The following is an 18,830-nucleotide window of genomic DNA, read 5'->3' as shown; positions in this document are numbered from 1 at the left end:
TGGACGAAGATCTTTAAATTAATCTAGATAGATGTATACATATATATATATATACACACATACCAATAGCACCGATTATGAAAAGATGCAGCTTATAGGAACATTTTGTATCGTGGTAGAATGCGAATCGACGAGCTTCGAGAATACGAGAGATTTTTCCTCTCACTCCAATTACACACCACAAAATTGAAAACCCCGCAAATATTTAAACAAGATAGAAAATTCCCCGATAATAATTAATAAATAAACGGCGCAGATACGCAAAGATATTATTGCAATACTGTTACAAGAGTTGTTCTCTCCGAGAAAGCTCACGAAAAGCGATCAATTATTATTAACGAAGTGTGACAGTTCGTGTCAAACCAGCGAAACGATTTTGGCGTTTCGACTATCTTTTCATCTATCACCTCGTAAGTAATTTAAATTCTTTGTTCATTATAAAAAATATTCGTAACAATAATTAATAAAATATTAATATTTATTACAAATGATTATATTATATTTTTCACGATATAATATTATAATTTTTCACGATAGTTTTATATAAAATTCACATTATATGGATTTTATAACATTAAATTCATATATTTTCATATGACAATTAACTTAATATAGCAAAAATGAATTTAAATATGTAAGCAGACTTTAAATTAAGAAAAAAAGATTAATATTTCTTTTTACAAAAATTCTGTTAAAGAATTATCGAGAATATAAATTTGACATTTTTAATAAATAAACGATATAATATTATTTATATACTGTCATTTTATCAACATTTCGTATCAAAAATGATCTATTCGAGATTTTTAGATAAATGAAATATTTTATATATTTATATAGATGTAACATTTTATTAAAAAAAAATAGTAATCATTTCTAGGAATTGATATACAGAAAGGAATGTAGGATGGAAGTTTTTTTTTATTCCTGTCAAGTAGCACGCTGGTATCGATTCTTGTCTCGTCTCTAGCTCAGGTATCGATACGATATGCAAAATTTATCGACATATCGTACGCGCAACACTATTGTTTCGTAACGCGAGCGTATTTTCTGCATCGAGCCGAAACCCGAGAACTTCAACCGGACACTGATTTCATAATTCCGTTCTCTATGTGACTTCTTGGATGGGATCAGTTCCTCATCTGCGGTAGAGAGTTTTATGTATTTCAAACAATGACAAGAGACAGAGGGAGAAGACTCGTTACGTGTTACTGCACTGTGCAAAGTGTAACGAAAACTGTATAATTTTCCGCTTTTATTTATCTCAGTAAAAAACGGCAAGAAATATTTTAAGAAATCTAAATAAATACTAATGCAAGACGAGAACTGAAATGGTCACTTCGCACAATTTATTCGAAGAAATTCGAATGATGAATGACAACTACAGACTTGATATTTCAAATACTATAAAGAGTGTGATTCTAAAAACAATACATTTAACATTTCAAAGATATTTTTTAAATACTTATAAGGTTTTTATAAAATTTTATACTGTACAGAGTTTATGTGAGAATCATTAGAGACGCAAAAAATAGTTTCTTGCAATTTTTACTTTTTAATAATATTCAATTTATCGACATCACATTTCGCATTCTCTTACAGAATCTTTATGTCAAGTATTTAATCGCTGAAAAAGATTCTATCACTCGCAAGTTAATTATCAGAATTTATATAAGAACAGTGAGAGTTATGTATAATAATATAATTACATAATGATCTGCAAAAGATTGATTTTCCAAAAAATGGTGAATCGCGACTGTTGAATGATGAGACAACTCGTCAAGACTCGTCTCACAACGTGTGATTTCTAAATATATCCACCATATATTTTCGTTCCTCTCGCGGCCTTGTGCGATTATTGACACATATATATAATACGAGTGAGATGATCCATCTGCATGACGTTTCGTGTTCTCATTGCGCATTTAATCTCTGTATCAACAGTCATTATTTCGCGTTCATCTATAATCAAAATCTAAGAAATTTTTTTTTAAACAATAAAAAATTAAAGAGACACACACACACACATATATATATATATATATACATATATATATATATATATATGTATATATATATATATATATATATATATAATATAAAATATATAATGCCATATTTTTACGAATAAATATTGCTAATAAGATCATTGCTAACGACAGCATAAGACAAGCTAAATTAAATATCCGCTTTCATGTTTATTAATTATATAATATTTAAATAATATTCATATGTTTTCCATTAAAATGTCATTTTTAGCATTTTTAACATCAACATGGAAAATTACATTCGCGAACGTATATTTAAATATTTTTTTATCGATATGCGATATATAGAATATGATAATAAAATTTAATTAAACGTTTTTACAATCTGTATTATTTTATTATTAATATAATTATATATGCAATATACGCAATTATATATACGGATGAATATAATCTTTTTTTTTCTTTCCGCGCATTTATAATTGCACTTTATTCGTACTTGTCGTGCTGTTATGCAATATTCCAATTAAGTTTAAGGACGATACTTCGCTTACGTGTTTAATCACTTTTCAAGAGCTGTCCACGTCATTGAAAAAAAAAGAATAATAAAATAAATACATTCTACAAACCAGTCAAAAACAAAATGGATTAGAATCCATAATTACGTTCTTGTTGTAATCACAATTAATGATTATGTACATTCATTAAATCAGAGTCAATGTTCGCGCAATGATAATTAATATTATTGGAAAAATATTGCATAAACATGCATGCAGAGAAAGAACGCGATACAGTGCGACCTTAGCAAGACTGAATGTTACTGCCATACATGTATAGCATGTGTTTGTGCGCTACCAATGTATGTGTAAAATATAGTATCAATTATCAGGGTTGTACTTATCTACAAGCACATTGGAGATTTGGAGACCCTCCAATAGCACTGTTACAAAAAATCACAACTTTTATATAAAATATATAAAATATATATACAAACATGTATCAAGAAAGAATAAAAAAAATCTTTTTTTTTATTTTATCTTTAATTATGTCATAAAATGACGTAATTAATAACTTTGCAATATGTTTACTTTTATATGCAAAATACATAATCTGGAAAACTACCTACGTATTTATGCATTGTTATATATTATTATTAAATAATAAATTTTGTTATAATAATTTATTATATATGCTTTTTTTGAATATCTATTTAAATTCATATATTCTGATTAAATGTAATAAAATAATCCAAAGTCCCAAGATAAGTACAGCATCGCAATAAGCTATATTTCACGAGCATGTTTATCGTCGATAACTGCTCAGTATATAATGGACAGTCATCGTGCTAAAATCTCTTCACAAATATGAGGTATCATTCCGAGTATTTTTAAGAATTTTAAATCTATTTATTTATCATTTGTTTAGTATTATCTGTCTAGCGTATTATATCTTTAATATCGAATGGCAATAAAAACAATTATAGAAAAAAAATGAAATATTTTTTAATCACAATTATTTTCCAATATTATTTTTTCATGTGATTTTATTTTTTTATATGTATATTTATGTAAAACAATATTAGAAATAATAAACAATATATAAAAATTAAATTTAATAAATAAAAATTAAATTTAATATATAAAAATTTTATTAAAATTGCAACTTTATTGATATTTGATTTTTAAAATATCTGATGAAAATATTATATACATGTTATGCAATATTCTGACAAGACCAATTATTATCATATCTATTTGCGAGTACTAATTGTAGTCTAATAAGTATGCACAATTGTCTGTTAAATTGCAACAAGGACGTCATTTCATTTTGTCATTTAAAAATATTTGTTATAACAATGTTTCTGAAAAGTTATATTTTTCATTTGCAGACAAAATATTTTTAGCAATTAGTTGTAAGCGTGTATATGTGCGAATAATTAAGTATATATATATGTCCTTGAAATTTTACAAAACGCTTAAATGCGATTAACATAGGTAGCAAATAAACAATAATATTCCATAATCAATTTTCAGTTTCTAAAAATATAACATACGATTAATAGCAGCGTTAAGAAAATAAATATAAAATTTTTTTATTTAATATAACGATATATTTCATCCATTTTTAGAAATAAGTTAATAATATTTAAATTTTGTGAATTTTATTTCTTGAAACAATCATTACGTACTATTGAGATCATGTTTGTTTTCCAGCAAAACACGCAAAAGGATGCCCTCTTATCGGCCTTGGGGCTCGACGGAGGATGGTCGGATAGAATTTGAATCTTTAACAGACGAAACCTTGGAGGGTGCTCTCGACGTGATAAGGAAGAGCTTCTTCGTCTACGAATCCGTGTCTAAAGCTGTGGACTTGAATTCTGAACCGGGAGCATGCAAAGAACTTGAAGAACTTTGTTTGAATGCGGCTAAGGATGGCGTCAGTGTAGTGGCTATTGATACCACCAGTAACGAGGTTGTTGGCGTCTGCTTCAATAAAATTCAAGTGAGCGAACATTCTATTTAATTTTTCAAATTTTTTTGATATAAAACATTAATTTAAAAATTTAAGTATTTCTAAATATATTTTGTTATAATATTTCACTTTAATAGTGATTCGATCATATAAAAATTTTATACAATACAAAAATTATTTACTAAGTGTTTCTAGATTAATTTCCGACATTTTCCGATCTCCCAGGTATTCGATAGCAGTTCGGAAAAGAGCTACTTTGAGCGCTTCAGCGACAACTGCCAATATAAATCATCCAAGTGTTTGGTGGACTTTATGAGAAACGTTGATTCAAGGATAAATCTCTTCAAGCATTACAATGTCAGTTGCATCCTCGAGCTCATGTTCCTGGCGACTCATCCCGCTTACGGGAAACGACGTATAGGTGAGCTGCTCGTTATTTCATCATTAGAACTTGGCAAGGAACTGAAACATGGTAAAAATGTGAGGACATCTGTCACGATACATGATAACGACGAGTTGACAAACGTCGACGAGAAGCCAACCTTGGCTTCCGCAATTATGACATCCAATTACTCGCAACGAATTGCTACAAAACTCCATTTCGATCAGTTGATGGAAATTTCCTACGATGAATTCGAATTCAATGGTAAGAAGTTCAGCGAGAAAATAGATCAAGAACACCAAAAGTGCGTCTTAGTGGCCAAGAGACTCGCGTAATCAATCACGCAATTTTGGCAATTTCTGTAGACAAAAATCGCGACTTTGTTAACGTCTTTGCATTGACTTTCTGACTATCTCTCACCATCTCGAATTTTCATCCACATATTTAATAAAGTTATACATAATATACATTTAATAAAATTATACATAATATAGTATATAAATATATAATACAATAATATGCATTTATGATGCTTATGTGCAATGTAATCTCATAAGATTACAGTAAGATCAAATTTTGTACAAGACTTTAAATACATTTCTTATATATGCAATAAAAAACTTAGAAAAACATACACGTCATTTATTTGTACCTTTAGAATGCATGAGAGGATCAATGGATTCATGGAACGTTTTCGTTCGAGATATCTTGCAGCAAGATATTAAAAGAATGATGTCGGAGCGCGAGCGAGAGATAAATCTCTCTTCTCTAAATATTGAAAAATTAATTAAACTTAATTAGGGGTTTATCATCTGTTCAATATATTAACATACAAAGTTATAATATCATCTCGCATTTATTTTTCTTATGAACCTTAATAATTTTCGCGGGCAAAAAAATAATATCTTTTTTAAATTAAAAACTTTCAGATAAAGAAAAAAATGCAATGAGTTATTAGATTTGAAGGAATTTTATGCGAAATTCTAGTGCAAAGTAATCTGGTGGTCTTTGTTTTGTTTTTAAATATTCATATTTTGTGTCCGATTTCGCGAACAATTTATATAGCAATTGATTGAAACAAAATTTTCTCGAGAGAGAAATAGGATTTTTAATGTATATAATAAGAATAATCGTATATTAGCTAGAGAAAATATTTCCTACGATCGAAAAATATATTGCATTTTATAATATATGTAGCAAGTTTAATAAAACCGTGCTATAAAATATTTACATGCAAATGCATGAAAATACATCGCAGCGGATGGACAAATTGATTGCGCATTGATATTACTTGAACAGGCTAGTAATAACGATAATGTGCTGAAATAGAAATAAAGGATAATGTTCAAAAGAGAGATATTCTATGACATCACACATACTAGAAATATAATCAAATGTAAGGAGAAAAAATATGTCAGACTACAAGATCTCATGCATGCGATGACAATAATTCTAGAATTAATTGCTCATTTTATAAGATTACATAATATGTTATATAAAGGCTACTTTTTTATCTTTATTTATTGAAATCAATGCAACATTGGTTTTATAAAGTTGTACAATGTTATGAGTATGACGAAATATGACTTAAATATTATTCAAATATTGAAAAATTTATTAAATATAAATTATTTTCAATTTTTTTTCTGCAACTTTTTTTTTCTCGTGTCTCTCCTTTAACTAAATAATTACTAAACACATTAGATAGATTAATTATATAATTTATAATTTTTTTTCTATGAAATTAATATATCAACATGAATATTATATCAAATATTATTTTATCAAGAAATAAATTATATATTTTATATAATTATATATAATATCATCGATAAGATATTATATATAATTATTAGTTTATTAATTATTAATTATATTATGTTAATTATTAAATAAAATAAAAATTGTAGACTAAGTAAAGAATTAATAAAACAATCTCGCTTCCGATCTTAAACTCGTGAGAAAAAATGCAACACTTCTCCACTACAATAAAGTAAGTAAAATGACAACGATAATAAGAAATTACTGTAAAGTATTACAATTATTCGATAATTACACAGTGAGCAGTTATCAAATATTGCTATGACAGTATCTGCAATCAAGCAGAACATGCGGTAATGGGGAGCTTGTGACACAATTTTTATTCCTATTATTCTACACACAAAGAGCACGCCTGCACTCTGCTGGCAGAAGATACCATTCGCGAATTAACGAGGTAAGATATGGACGATATGGATAGTCTAGAGTCTAGACATATCTTGTGTGGTACTTCAAAGTGACGGCTCGCTCTTCTTTGCTGATTAACTATAATCCAAACAAAATTTTTTTTATAAAATTTATAAAAGTATATTAATATATTCATAATTTATATGACTATATAACATAAGTTATATGATTGATGTAAGATATTTGTGTGTGTTCCAAGAGTTACAAATTTCGTATCATAATCCAAATTAGTGGCACTTTATAAAAAAAGCACGCGAAAAAGTTTTTAAATATTTTTGAAAAATTCTTTACATAGTAATTATATTCTACCAATTGACTATAAACCTTTATGATACAAAAAATTTATGCTCGATAAAGTTCATATTATTGTCGGTACGAAATCTTGTGAGAAAAACCGGAACGGGATGCGCAAGACAAGTGTAAACCCAAGCGTACGTATCGATCAGCTATAGGGATGTCATAGCGTTTCTTCCAGACTAAGCTCAGATCAACTATGCCCGTCTGTCTCGGCACCGATTGCACCGGCGCCATCGAATTCAGGATCCTTACCAAGGACCGGATCGAGGACGCCTTGGCCGTGCAACAGCAATCGATGCGCCAGGAGTGCATCGCGATCGGCATGGGAATGTACCAGGATCCCGGTGCACCTGAAGAGATGCAACTGGTGTTCAGAGAGGTCATCAAAGACGGATGCACGGTGATCGCGGTCGATCGATCGGACCGCGTTGTCGCCGTGGCATTCAACAAGTTACACGCAAGTATAGCTTTACATCGAAGCTTAACGTTAGATCGATTTCGATTAGAGTCATACATATTTTGATGCTGTCATCTGTAATATATGGATTAATAAACAATCTGTGCTTTAAAGATCCTTCTCTAATTATTAAAAATGATGGCGACATCATAAAATATAGCAAGAATTTTTAAGATCAAGTGCTACTACTTTTTTTAATATCTAGCATCACATATTTTTATTGACATATCGAATTATGCTGACAATGAGTAAATTATGTTACATTAAAGGGCAGATAAAATTGAAGAGGTTTATTATAGCTTGCACGAAATGTATTTATATTTTCAGGTGCCTCCTAAGCCGGGAGAAACGGATTCCTTCGCTCTTTTTATAGAAAATAACATCAAACATCGCTCGTGCCGGGATCTGATTGAGTTCCTCGACAATGTGAGTTTATTACTTAAATCATTTTATACATGCTGCAATCAACAATGTCAATACGAGCGCTCTTTTTTTGATATCTTAAAATTCTTTCGTAAATAATGATAAGAATTTCACAGATATCGTGACTTTTTGCGCGTGATAGTAATTATAAGCTGCCTGTATATCATCATCGTATTTAAAGACACTTTACGTTTGTCTCAAGTAAAACAAAATAATTCTTATGCAAAGTGACTTTATCTTATCGCATGATTACTTCCATTTGTTTGACGCTTTAAAGTTTAAAAAATCTGAAATATTCATTGTCTTAAAATGATAATAAATATAAAAAAATGACTCTAAATATTTCTCCATTAAATATAAAATTTTAAAAGAAATTGTAAAAATTTTTATAAAACATATACTTTTAAAAAAATGTATGTGCATCTATATTCATTATCTATAGATTATTGGCAAAAATCGCACCTTTTCCTTTTATTAAAACAACTAATACAACATATGCTTTTAATCGCTCTTAATCTAAAAATATTTATAGTCAATTTGGACAAGCTTATTGTTTATCAAGAATCGTGTTATCAGGTGGAATCGCGAGTAGACATCTTTCAAAAGTACAACGCGCGCGGTGCCATGGAAATTTTCTATATAGGCACAGATCCGGAATGTCAGGCTCGCGGAATCGGTCGACAAATCACGGACAAGAGTCTCGAAGTCGCACGCGGATTACGCGCCAGGAAGCTGAAGCAGATCTGCGTAGCCGATAAAATCGTCAACGAATATGTGCGACCGGAAGTAGCGTTCGCCGTCGCTGCCTCGATTTACAGCCAACGAATCATGGAAACGCTGAACTTTGAGACTCTCGCCGAGTTGCGATACGAAGATTATATACGCGGTGGTGAAAGAATGTCGGACAGGATAGGTGACGTACACAGGACGGTCAAATTTGTCGCTCGCAAACTTTGACGATATCAGATTTCTACTTGCATTTTGTGTAAATGGAGTAATTCGTAATTTACGTCGAAATTGAATCAATTTTGCTTTGAAGTGGAAAACATAATTTAATTTAAAAATACCACGTATAAAAATTTGCAGTATAATAATGTAATAAATAACATAATGAAACTATTTGAATAGTAATATATATTAACCGGCTTAATAAACTAAAAACAATTAAGTTCTATTTAGTTCGAAAGTAAGTTATAATAATAACGTTAAATAAAATAATTATATTTCTATAAACACAAAAAGCAATGAGAATAACATTAGTTGACTTATTCACACTGCCTTGCTTTAAATTATTGAAAATAATGTTAAATACCAGTATTAGCTTTAATCGTAATTTCAAGAATATCTGTTCTTTTGCAAATCAAACTTGCTATTGACGGTAATATAAATGCAAAAAGATTTAATTAATTAAGAATTACGCTGTTGGTTGACTTTGATCAAAATTATAAACTAGATATATTTCGGATAGGATGAAAAATATCACAATAACTTTTTTATATAAGTATATATATATATATATATATATATATATATATATATATATATATATATATATAGATGTGTATATATATCAATACATTTAATATATCATATTTGTGACTGGACGCTCAAGGCTACGATGCGTGACAGCATCATAATTTTGAGTGAAATTGTGTTTTTTCATTCCTAAATAATTTCACGCAAAATTATACGATGCAACCTGATATCCGTAACTAACTGCAAGCGCAATATCGGCCAATAAATAATGTATATTATTCTCGACACAATTCACAACATCTTGACTGGATCGCAATTGTCGCGATTACGTCTAAAAGTATACTTCGACAAAACCACAAAAAAACGATAACAGTCGTACGCGAATAATGTAACGTGGCTTCCGCGATTTTGCGGATATTGACAACCGACGACGGAATTATTATATGGAAATAATTAATCTATTGCTTATGATATTTGTTTCCATATTCGAGAAACTCTCAATAATTACTCAATGATTATCGCGTATATTAATTTTCTCTAAAAGTGCGACGATTAGAACTCTGCGCAATACGTTATTAGGAAGACACCCAATATATAATAAATATTCAATAAAGCGTCGAGATTCTGAAAGAAACGCGAAAACGACGCAGCAAAGTTTTGCATTATAATGAAATATCTCAAAATTGAAAGTGCTGTTTATTGCAAAAATCGATCAAACATATATCTCCATACGAAATTGTAACACGAAAATTAATGTTTCAATTATTGCATTTTGATACTTGATTATATGTATGGGAGAAATGCGCCATAAATTAAATATTATTTCATTAAGATCTCGTTAGTGGAATCAGTTAAAGACAAAGGAAAAACACCGATTTAACAATATTTTAAATTGCACTTCAATTCCTTCATCTGAATTCTTGACTTTTTTTATGCTATATATAAGTGCGACGTATATTGGCGTCTATAAATAAATTATCGAATCTCTATTACATTAACTGCCGCACATGCATTTGAATATATAAGAGTTAACAAATATGTAGAATATTATATAACATATATGTATATATGTAGAAAGTATATGGGGGAGAAATTTGTTATTGTACACGTTTGAAATTGAAAGCTCTGGCGCAACAAAGAAGAATTAAATACCAATTTTATAAAAAACTACATCTTGAGAAATAATGTGAAGACTATCAAGCAGAGCCATATATATTAAAAATTAAAAAATAGCAAATAAAAAGTTATTTATTGATCTTTGTTGAAATAAAGAAATGTTAAAAGCTCTAGAAAAGAAAACAAGAAATGTAAAATGGATTTGCTGCTTTTTTTCTTGCGCCAAAGACTTCAATCAGTTTAGTTATTTTTATGCTAAACAAGAGTATAATCAACTTTGTTAAGAAGACTATTACTACGACATTCAATGGTAGTCGATTTATAATAGGCGAAGCTACTGAGACTGAGAGACGGAGAGAGTGGCGCATCTAATTTTATTATCGTTGCACTCAGTCAACTGTTAATTACTTTCTTTTAAAACGCTATTACTGCTATTGTAAAAAATGTGGACGTATAACTGTTTTCCCTCCAATATATATATATAGAATACGATATTGACATATTTCCAACAAAGTTAATATTTCCCTCTCTGACTTACGGTCTAATTAACTTACAGCCTGAATTCATTAATCGCTGCCAACAAACTATGCCGCGTGTCATTTTTGACATACGACAAATATATGTATAATAACGACACTTACATATGTATTGTTATTACTGTTATTATTATCATTATTCTTTCAAAATAGTAATGCAACCACTATATGCAAACGCATGAATACATTTAGCTCAAGTCGAATCATTCAAGACTCGTAACTTTTGGCACAAATAATCATTTTTTCGTCTATTCATCACTCTGAGCCGCTTTTGAACTTTTGATTTTTCCTTTTGTTCTTTCAGAAACGTTTGATTACTTAATGATTTCATTTTGGAAAGGATAAGTACAAAGATAGAGTAAAGAGTTAAATTTAAGTTTGCGACAAGCAACAAATATGGTCTTTAAAAAACAATAAAAACATATGCAGGTTAAAAAAGAATTTTTAAGAAATTAAAAAAAAAATTAATCATACATCTTATGTATCTTTTTTTATAGATATGCTTGTACATATATAATAAATACAATTAAAATTATGTAGTTATGTTACAAGAATTTTCTATGGATTGCTTTTGTTCTTGTTAAAGTAAAAATAATATAGGATAAAATAGAATAATAAAATACAAATTACTTTTACAGTCATAAAAATGTATAAATAAAATATTTCTGTATTATAAAGAATTATTTAGAATTTATAAAAATCTTGCAAGAGAAATATCTCAATATAAAACTACACACATTTATAGCAGTTTATCAAAGATAAAGCTAGAAAAAATATAAAAGTGGCAGAAAATTTATAATAAAATATTAAAGAATCTCACAAAAATAAAAGTAATCCAAACAAAAATAGAAAATTTTCAAATGTAATATATAAATACATAATTTTAATTGCGTATATTATATATATATATATATATATATATATATATATATAAATAATAAAAAAAAAATAAAACTAGGAAGGAATGTATAATCGTAATTGGCACTCTGATTGACGAGACGGAAGACATGCCTTGTTGGGAATTCTTGTTAACGGCGCATCGTAAACGGGCGGTTAACGCGATTTGGAAACTTTTCATCCGCGATGAAGTTTTACAGGGCAAACGTTATTTGCGCACGGTCAGGATGTACTAGTTCGTAACAGTTTGTGCGCTAAAGTTTGCGATAGAATAATATCTATCGCATTAGTGGAACGTCGTGGAGAGATAATATCACACACATACGCACGCGTATCTCGCTCGCGCGCTTACCACTTTGGTATTCTCCCCCCACTGTAGAGGAGATACGCTGAAGTGGAGGCTGCAAATTTGTGCAGTAGATATAGTACTATCTTTTTGTAAGTTTAAGCGACATATACTACGCTCTATCGCATACAATCCGCGCGCACAGGAACTGCAAATGTTGCAGGAAACTGGCTCAATTAAATATAAAACACATAATCGTGAATCATCGGAAAATTTAAACTGTCGACGATTCAATTTTCAATAATTCTACTTTATCGAGAAAATCTCTACTTTCTATTTTCATAACATTTATATCTAACATTTATTCAATACTACGTCTAATAAACTTTTGCAGATAATTTAACAAAGATTATCTAAATTGACTTATGACTGCCAACGTGTCATTTCAAATTCAGCTCAATAAACTTCTCCAATTTATAACGACAAACTGTAATAGATTTATATCAATTCGATTTTCTCTTTCTCAATGTCTCGTCTGAAAGTTACATATTCTAAAAAAACATGTGTTTTAAATAACGAAGAAGAAACGCTCGTAATGACTAGACAAATAATTAAAAATATATCATATCTTCTAGATTTTTTTTCCCAATAATGAACATGTTCGAGATCGGAAACTAAATAAGAGTGCAATATTCTTAGCTAAAGGAGCTCCTGTGCACACAGATTCGCAGCTAAAAAGTACTTTCCGCTTATATTTCTACACCCAATTTTCAATACACGTGTAGTTTGAAATTCTTCAAAAAAAATATATAAAACATCTCTTATATCAAAATAAAATATAAATCGCTATAACGTTTCACGCGCGCGCGCGTTTACGTTTGGCAAATACATAAGAAATATTCATCGCTCTCCTTCTTTTTCCATGCATTTATTTTTTTTTTACGAAAAGGGAAGTTATATGGGTGCTATTCCTTATCACAAAAACGCGCGCTCGCCGCAATCTTATTTCTCCACATTTGAAAAAATGAATTTTGCGGACACGCGAGCGTATAAATTGCATTTAACACAATATAGCCGTTCAAAAATCTTCGGCCATTTTTCACCAATGTCAGTTCAATTATTGTTAATTTTTACATCATTCTTGCCACGTTGATTTCAATCTTAATTAAATATCGGCGATTAATTTACACACACAATGTATGTGTAACAATGATTACAATTTAAATAAATAAAATATATGATATATTGATTTAGTAATAGATATCTATAATAGAAAATTTAATATTTTTCTTTTGTTTTATTTTTCTTCTGATCCTATTTCTAAAAAAAAGAAAATTAGTTAATTACAATCAAAGATAACTGACATTGGTAAAATTTGTAATCTTGTATGCAAATTGGCAAAATGTAAATGCGAGTCGAGATTTTACCTTCGTGATCTCGCGATTGAAGGAAGAACATCGGATGTATTCTGAAAACAGTCGACAAAATATATCTGTCAAGTATACAACAATAACATTATTATTCCGACTCGATGAACTTTATCTCATTTACGTCGTTCGTTCTGATCGATTTGACGTGAAGGAACGATTTATTTCATCATTCTATCGAATCAATCAGAATTCATTTGTATGGATCACCGTTAGTATGGATCTGGTGGCACGGCCATACCAAATGATACAAACAGATTCATCTATGACAAGGCTCATGCGGCTGAATATCGGGCGGTTGAATGGTCTGGTAAGGAAGCTGAGTGTCTCTGAAGTGTGATCGGACGAGCAAACCGAGACCCAGTAGCACAACGGGAAGACCGAGCAAGGCGCAGATCAGCTCACCCGTCACTCCTGGCGACCAGGAGATGAAACCTATTTCAAGGTTCTCTTCAGAAACGGTTTGTAATCAAACTATGCTCAAGTGCACTTAATTTTCAAGCATTACAGCGAAGCTGAAGATATTTACATGAAATCATGAGAGAATCATAAATGAATATGGTTTTGTAATAGACCATAAGAATTAGAGAAGAGAAAAAAATATATTTTATATTAAAATTAAGTTTCTTTCCTAAGTTATTTAAAATTCATGCGATAAAGTAAAATATTCAAAATCAAAAATATTTTTATAAATTCTTAAATATTTTTCCTAAATATATATAGAGATTTGGAATTCATAATCGCAGAAAATAAATTCTTATTAACTCTAGTTGATTTATAATTCTTATTAATTCAAGTTGATTTATTTATTTGTGCAAGAATAGTTTTTATCTGTCAACATTAATATTTCGTAAAATAAGTTTCGAAACTATAATTGAAACTATGATAATGTAATAATAATTATTAACTTACCTCCATGTATGTCGACATTCATCCTGTAAATACTCCACCAGATACCAGACAATGGAAGCGACACAGTCGCGGTGGCCACGCTAAACACTGCACTTTCGCACAAAGACAAGAAGTTGAGCATCGAGATCGAGAAGACGATGTAAGCAAATAGAAAAGTCCATCCGTGACTAGATACGTTCGAGCATAGTTTGCCGCCTTTAAAATGGCATATCAGTCCCTGCTCGATGGTATGGTACAACTTTACGGGCGATAAACCCTAAAAAGAAATTATTTAATTAAATAAAGAATATTTTATTGTTCATAAGTTTTCTTTAGAGATAAAATAAAATAATCATTTTCGTTTATTGCAGGCGTTTTTGAGTTACTACGATGATTAATAACATAACAAACTTAAAATAAACTGTAATAGCATTTAATATTCAAAAAACTAAAATCCTTAATTTAGTCTTAAGAATAAAAAAATCACAGCTAATAAATATTAGCTTTAATAATAAAAATCGCTTTTTGTTCGTGACATAATTTTACATTAAAAAATATTTATAATCAAAAATAAGATTTCTGTTATGGAAATTTCCGAGAGAAAAAAATCCGCAAAGATTGACTTATCATCGACAATTACAGATAAAAGATATGTTTCTTTTCACATCACTTACCCTACCGATGCCGGGCAAAGTGTCGAGCCAGCAGAACGTCAAAATGGCAAAAAAAGCGATGACATGTATGTAAAAGAGAGTTTGCATCACTGGTGGCTTGGGGTAACTTTTTGGTTTTATCGTGGGATCTGGATCGGTTACGTGTAGCAGCCGACCACCCTCCTCCTCCGAGCCACGACGACGAATATCGCGAGAGGACACCAGACGAGACACCGTGTACAAGAACGAGTTGTGCTGTGTCGTCAACATTTGACACACGTTTTGCTGCTGGAAACCAGAGATTGTAGACGTCACTCGCGGCCAATGGAAATTTCGGAAAACGAAAATCCGCCGACCGCGCAAAAATAATCCAAATATATCAAATAAAAAAAAAAAAAATAATTCGTTTCCAACAAAAAGAAAAAAAAGAGATAGAATTTCCTACATTGCATTATCACGATCTTCTTTACAAAACAGTAAAAACTCTTTTTATGTAGGAATTAAAGAATCTCTCTTCGTCTAATTAATTTATAAGTTTTTTTTAATCTTCTAAATGAGAGAAGAGAATCAGAAAAATTTTTTCTGATTTTCTTTTTTCAAGATTAATTATTAATAGTTTTAATAAAAGACTAGTATATATCGAACACCTCACGGGTACTACAAATAAATCTTAATTGACGAATGGATCGATGCTAAATTACCCCGGTGGTGTAATGTCGCTCAAGCAAGGTGTAAAACATGGCGAAGATAGCGAGGGCGCCCACGTAAACGAACGTCCAGACTGCCCGGATGCCCCAGGATCCTCTACCAGTTGCAGTCGAATGCGAGGAAACTTCCCGTCCACGACAACGAAACTCATCGCAGAGACCATAATCGACGCTTATAAATAGACCCACTATTATGGTCGTGCTCGAGAATATTCGCTGCAGGCTCATCACTGAAAACATTCGCGGGAAATATTTCTCTCCTAATATTAACATGCACAATAAAAGAAAAAAAATTATTCCTTCCAAAAAAAAGAGAAAAAAAATTTGTCTGGAAAAAATATCTCTAAAATTTAAATATAAATTTCAATTTTAAAGATAAAATGCACTGGAATCTCTATATATAATCTCTTTTTATAAAACCTTTTTATATAAATTCCAAAAAAAAGAGATTATATATATCTAGAAATATTTATTCCCATTTTTTTTTTTCATCTAAATAATATTGACTTTCAGCGAAACAAAATTTCGGTCACAAAGCTATTTCGTTCATTATAGTAATTATATTATAGGCTAACAACTTTAAGACACTCACTTTTCCGACAAAAGAAGAAGTAATAGACGAGGGAAAAGACGAGAGTAATGCCCTTTATTGGGTCCTGTAAGTGGCACAATACTCTGTTCTGGTCGAGGGATAGGGTGACTAGGATGCCCGAGAGAGCATATAGAGTGCTTATTTTGATCAGGCCGCAGCGGGGTATCCTGACTCGCATACTGTTCGGTATCAGCGGCGGCGGCGGCGACACTTTGTCCACGATAAAGTACACCATCCCCAAAATGCAGGCGGAACACAGGGCAGTGAAAAGGAGTCCTATGAAAAGCCATACAAACCGTTGAAGAAATCACCAAAATCGCAGCAAATTAGACGAGAAAAGACCGAAACAAAATCATCGCGATATTTTTTCATCTAATTGAAAATTAATAAAAATTTCTGATCTTAATAAAGCTCAAATGGCTCTATTTCATTTACTGAATAAATTTCTCTTCTCGCGTTTTAGCCAAATGTCAAACATGAAGAGAAAATTGAAATAGTCCAAGTAAAATAATCAAAATATTTTACTTATTATTAGTAGCTGTTATGATATAGATATATCGCCCGCCTTAAAGTTCGGGCATCTATTATTGGGCGGTAAAGTCGAGTGTTTCGCATAATTCAGTTGTTTCTTGTTTTTTTTTTCACGCTGGAAAATTTACGCAGATCAGCCCGAGTTACAATTTTGAAAATGCAAGTTATATGATGTGCGCGGTAAATATTTTCACGGATATAAATACATAAATCGTTTGCAATAACTGCAATCCCGAGAGCGCCGGAATTACAAGATCCCTTATAATCGATCGGTCAATTCTGGTCAATTCAGTATGTGCCGTACCTATTTCAAGCATGTGTACATATATAAGCGTTTGTGTATGTGTATCTACCTGTGTAAGCGCTGGAGACAACGGCAACGCTTTCGAGATAAAGCGGATACGTGATAACGAGGACGGTAACTGATATCGCGACGGACATGAGGGTGGCTAGGAAGCGAAACTTCTGCCAGTTTTCGCGATCGGTATCGAACAGTTTATCGCCACCGGCCTGATAAGCGACATATGGCGACTCCTCGGTGTCGGTGTACTCCTCGATCTCGACGTCGCTGCCGGTGCAGCGGAGTTCTTCCTGTTCCTCGTCGTCCATCATCGTCGACACGCAGCTCGTTAGACTCGCCAGCTTGGCGGCTTTCTCGTTGTTCTATCGAAAACGAGGACAGCTTAGTATTTCGTGCGATAACATATTTGTAGCTTAAATTTATCTATAAATTTTGCCTAGCTTATTTTATCTTTGTGTAATCTAAATGATATTTATTTTCAATTGTAGTCGTATGTTTCTCTTGTTTTGTGAATTATGCAAATCTAAAAATGTTCTGCTTGCTTATAATTGTTACAAAAATTACAATTATTATCTTTGATAAAATAAACAGCTATTAATTATAAATGCACTTTAATAAATAATAAAATAAATTTCAGATTTTATGACTGACATCAAGAAACGATAATCTATATCAAATGATTTCTTTTTATGTTTACCTGAATATAGATCTAATAATTCTAGTTATTTTCTATGAAATGACTGATATTATGAGTTGAAAATTAGACCGTCGCATTTAAGTCTAACTCCATTCATATCATTTGAATGAGGAATTCAGCTTTACTAATAGTTTGAAATATATGGCAACCACCGAAAATGGCTGTATGTATAATGAAAAGATTAATTTTCACGTTTTCGATGAAAATTTCACTATAAAATAAAAACACTAAATTAATTTCTTAAATATATCTAATTCTTAAACAATATATTTTTAAAAAATCAATAGTTTATTTTGTTTTAAACCTAACAACAGCTTGCCTATAATTATTACCTGAATTACAATAATTATCTGTGATAAAAAATAAATAGTTATTATTATTAACATAACTGTTACTATTAATAAAACATTAATATTAATATAACGTTCTATATTATATAATTTATGTTATATTAAAATCAAAAATATTTTATACC

At 30.5% G+C, this 18,830-nt stretch overlaps 3 protein-coding genes and 1 long non-coding RNA gene across 12 annotated transcripts in view; 2 read left to right on the top strand and 2 right to left on the bottom strand.

The window, feature by feature from the left end:
* Positions 1-259: 259 nt before the first annotated feature.
* On the top strand, positions 260-5,474 carry LOC126853119 (arylalkylamine N-acetyltransferase-like 2). 4 transcript variants are annotated; one of them, XM_050598595.1, is made up of 3 exons: positions 260-410; positions 4,202-4,490; positions 4,686-5,474. In XM_050598595.1, the coding sequence occupies exons 2-3, from the start codon at positions 4,218-4,220 to the stop codon at positions 5,175-5,177; spliced, it is 765 nt and encodes a 254-aa protein (XP_050454552.1). In that variant the 5' UTR covers positions 260-410; positions 4,202-4,217; the 3' UTR covers positions 5,178-5,474. The 4 variants fall into 4 exon arrangements, with proteins under 4 accessions (XP_050454552.1, XP_050454550.1, XP_050454553.1 ...); XM_050598593.1 differs by lacking the exon at positions 260-410 and adding an exon at positions 1,110-1,147; XM_050598596.1 differs by lacking the exon at positions 260-410 and adding an exon at positions 1,136-1,239.
* Positions 1,006-3,006, bottom strand: LOC126853135 (uncharacterized). Its single transcript, XR_007687913.1, has 3 exons — positions 2,543-3,006; positions 1,710-1,975; positions 1,006-1,142 (listed from the first exon to the last, which is right to left on the bottom strand). It is a non-coding gene; the product is annotated as an uncharacterized LOC126853135 (long non-coding RNA).
* A 1,462-nt stretch (positions 5,475-6,936) lies between the features above and the next one.
* Positions 6,937-12,302, top strand: LOC126853133 (uncharacterized). Its single transcript, XM_050598620.1, has 4 exons — positions 6,937-7,057; positions 7,544-7,822; positions 8,150-8,248; positions 8,822-12,302. The coding sequence occupies exons 2-4, from the start codon at positions 7,562-7,564 to the stop codon at positions 9,200-9,202; spliced, it is 741 nt and encodes a 246-aa protein (XP_050454577.1). The 5' UTR covers positions 6,937-7,057; positions 7,544-7,561; the 3' UTR covers positions 9,203-12,302.
* The window catches only part of LOC126853104 (uncharacterized), a 137,966-nt gene continuing 128,905 nt past the window's right edge, over positions 9,770-18,830 (bottom strand). For 4 of the 6 annotated variants that reach the window (XM_050598559.1, XM_050598563.1, XM_050598564.1 and 1 more), the window contains 6 exons: positions 17,711-18,020; positions 16,827-17,102; positions 16,229-16,464; positions 15,549-15,815; positions 14,896-15,151; positions 9,770-14,418 (listed from right to left, as the gene is read on the bottom strand). In XM_050598559.1, the coding sequence (XP_050454516.1) occupies positions 14,243-14,418; positions 14,896-15,151; positions 15,549-15,815; positions 16,229-16,464; positions 16,827-17,102; positions 17,711-18,020 (1,521 nt within the window). In that variant the 3' untranslated portion in view covers positions 9,770-14,242. Of the gene's footprint in view, positions 14,499-14,895; positions 15,152-15,548; positions 15,816-16,228; positions 16,465-16,826; positions 17,103-17,710; positions 18,021-18,830 lie in introns of all 6 variants that reach the window. The other 2 variants (XM_050598560.1, XM_050598565.1) reach the window with 2 other exon arrangements.

Source organism: Cataglyphis hispanica, chromosome 11 (genome assembly GCF_021464435.1).
Source record: "Cataglyphis hispanica isolate Lineage 1 chromosome 11, ULB_Chis1_1.0, whole genome shotgun sequence".
Lineage (NCBI taxonomy): Eukaryota > Metazoa > Arthropoda > Insecta > Hymenoptera > Formicidae > Cataglyphis > Cataglyphis hispanica.
This window is presented reverse-complemented; position numbering and strand designations above follow the sequence as displayed.

What these genes read in the sequence shown, in the direction of transcription:
- LOC126853119 (XM_050598593.1), top strand. Translation starts at nt 1,125, where the DNA reads ATGGGATCAGTTCCTCATCTGCG. An exon ending in GGATCAGTTCCTCATCTGCG is followed by an intron (nt 1,148 to 4,201) that starts GTAGAGAGTTTT and finishes TTTGTTTTCCAG; the next exon opens with CAAAACACGCAAAAGGATGC. An exon ending in TCTGCTTCAATAAAATTCAA is followed by an intron (nt 4,491 to 4,685) that starts GTGAGCGAACAT and finishes CCGATCTCCCAG; the next exon opens with GTATTCGATAGCAGTTCGGA.
- LOC126853133 (XM_050598620.1), top strand. Translation starts at nt 7,562, where the DNA reads ATGCCCGTCTGTCTCGGCACCGATTGCACCGGCGCCATCGAATTCAGG. An exon ending in TGGCATTCAACAAGTTACAC is followed by an intron (nt 7,823 to 8,149) that starts GCAAGTATAGCT and finishes TTATATTTTCAG; the next exon opens with GTGCCTCCTAAGCCGGGAGA. An exon ending in TGATTGAGTTCCTCGACAAT is followed by an intron (nt 8,249 to 8,821) that starts GTGAGTTTATTA and finishes TCGTGTTATCAG; the next exon opens with GTGGAATCGCGAGTAGACAT.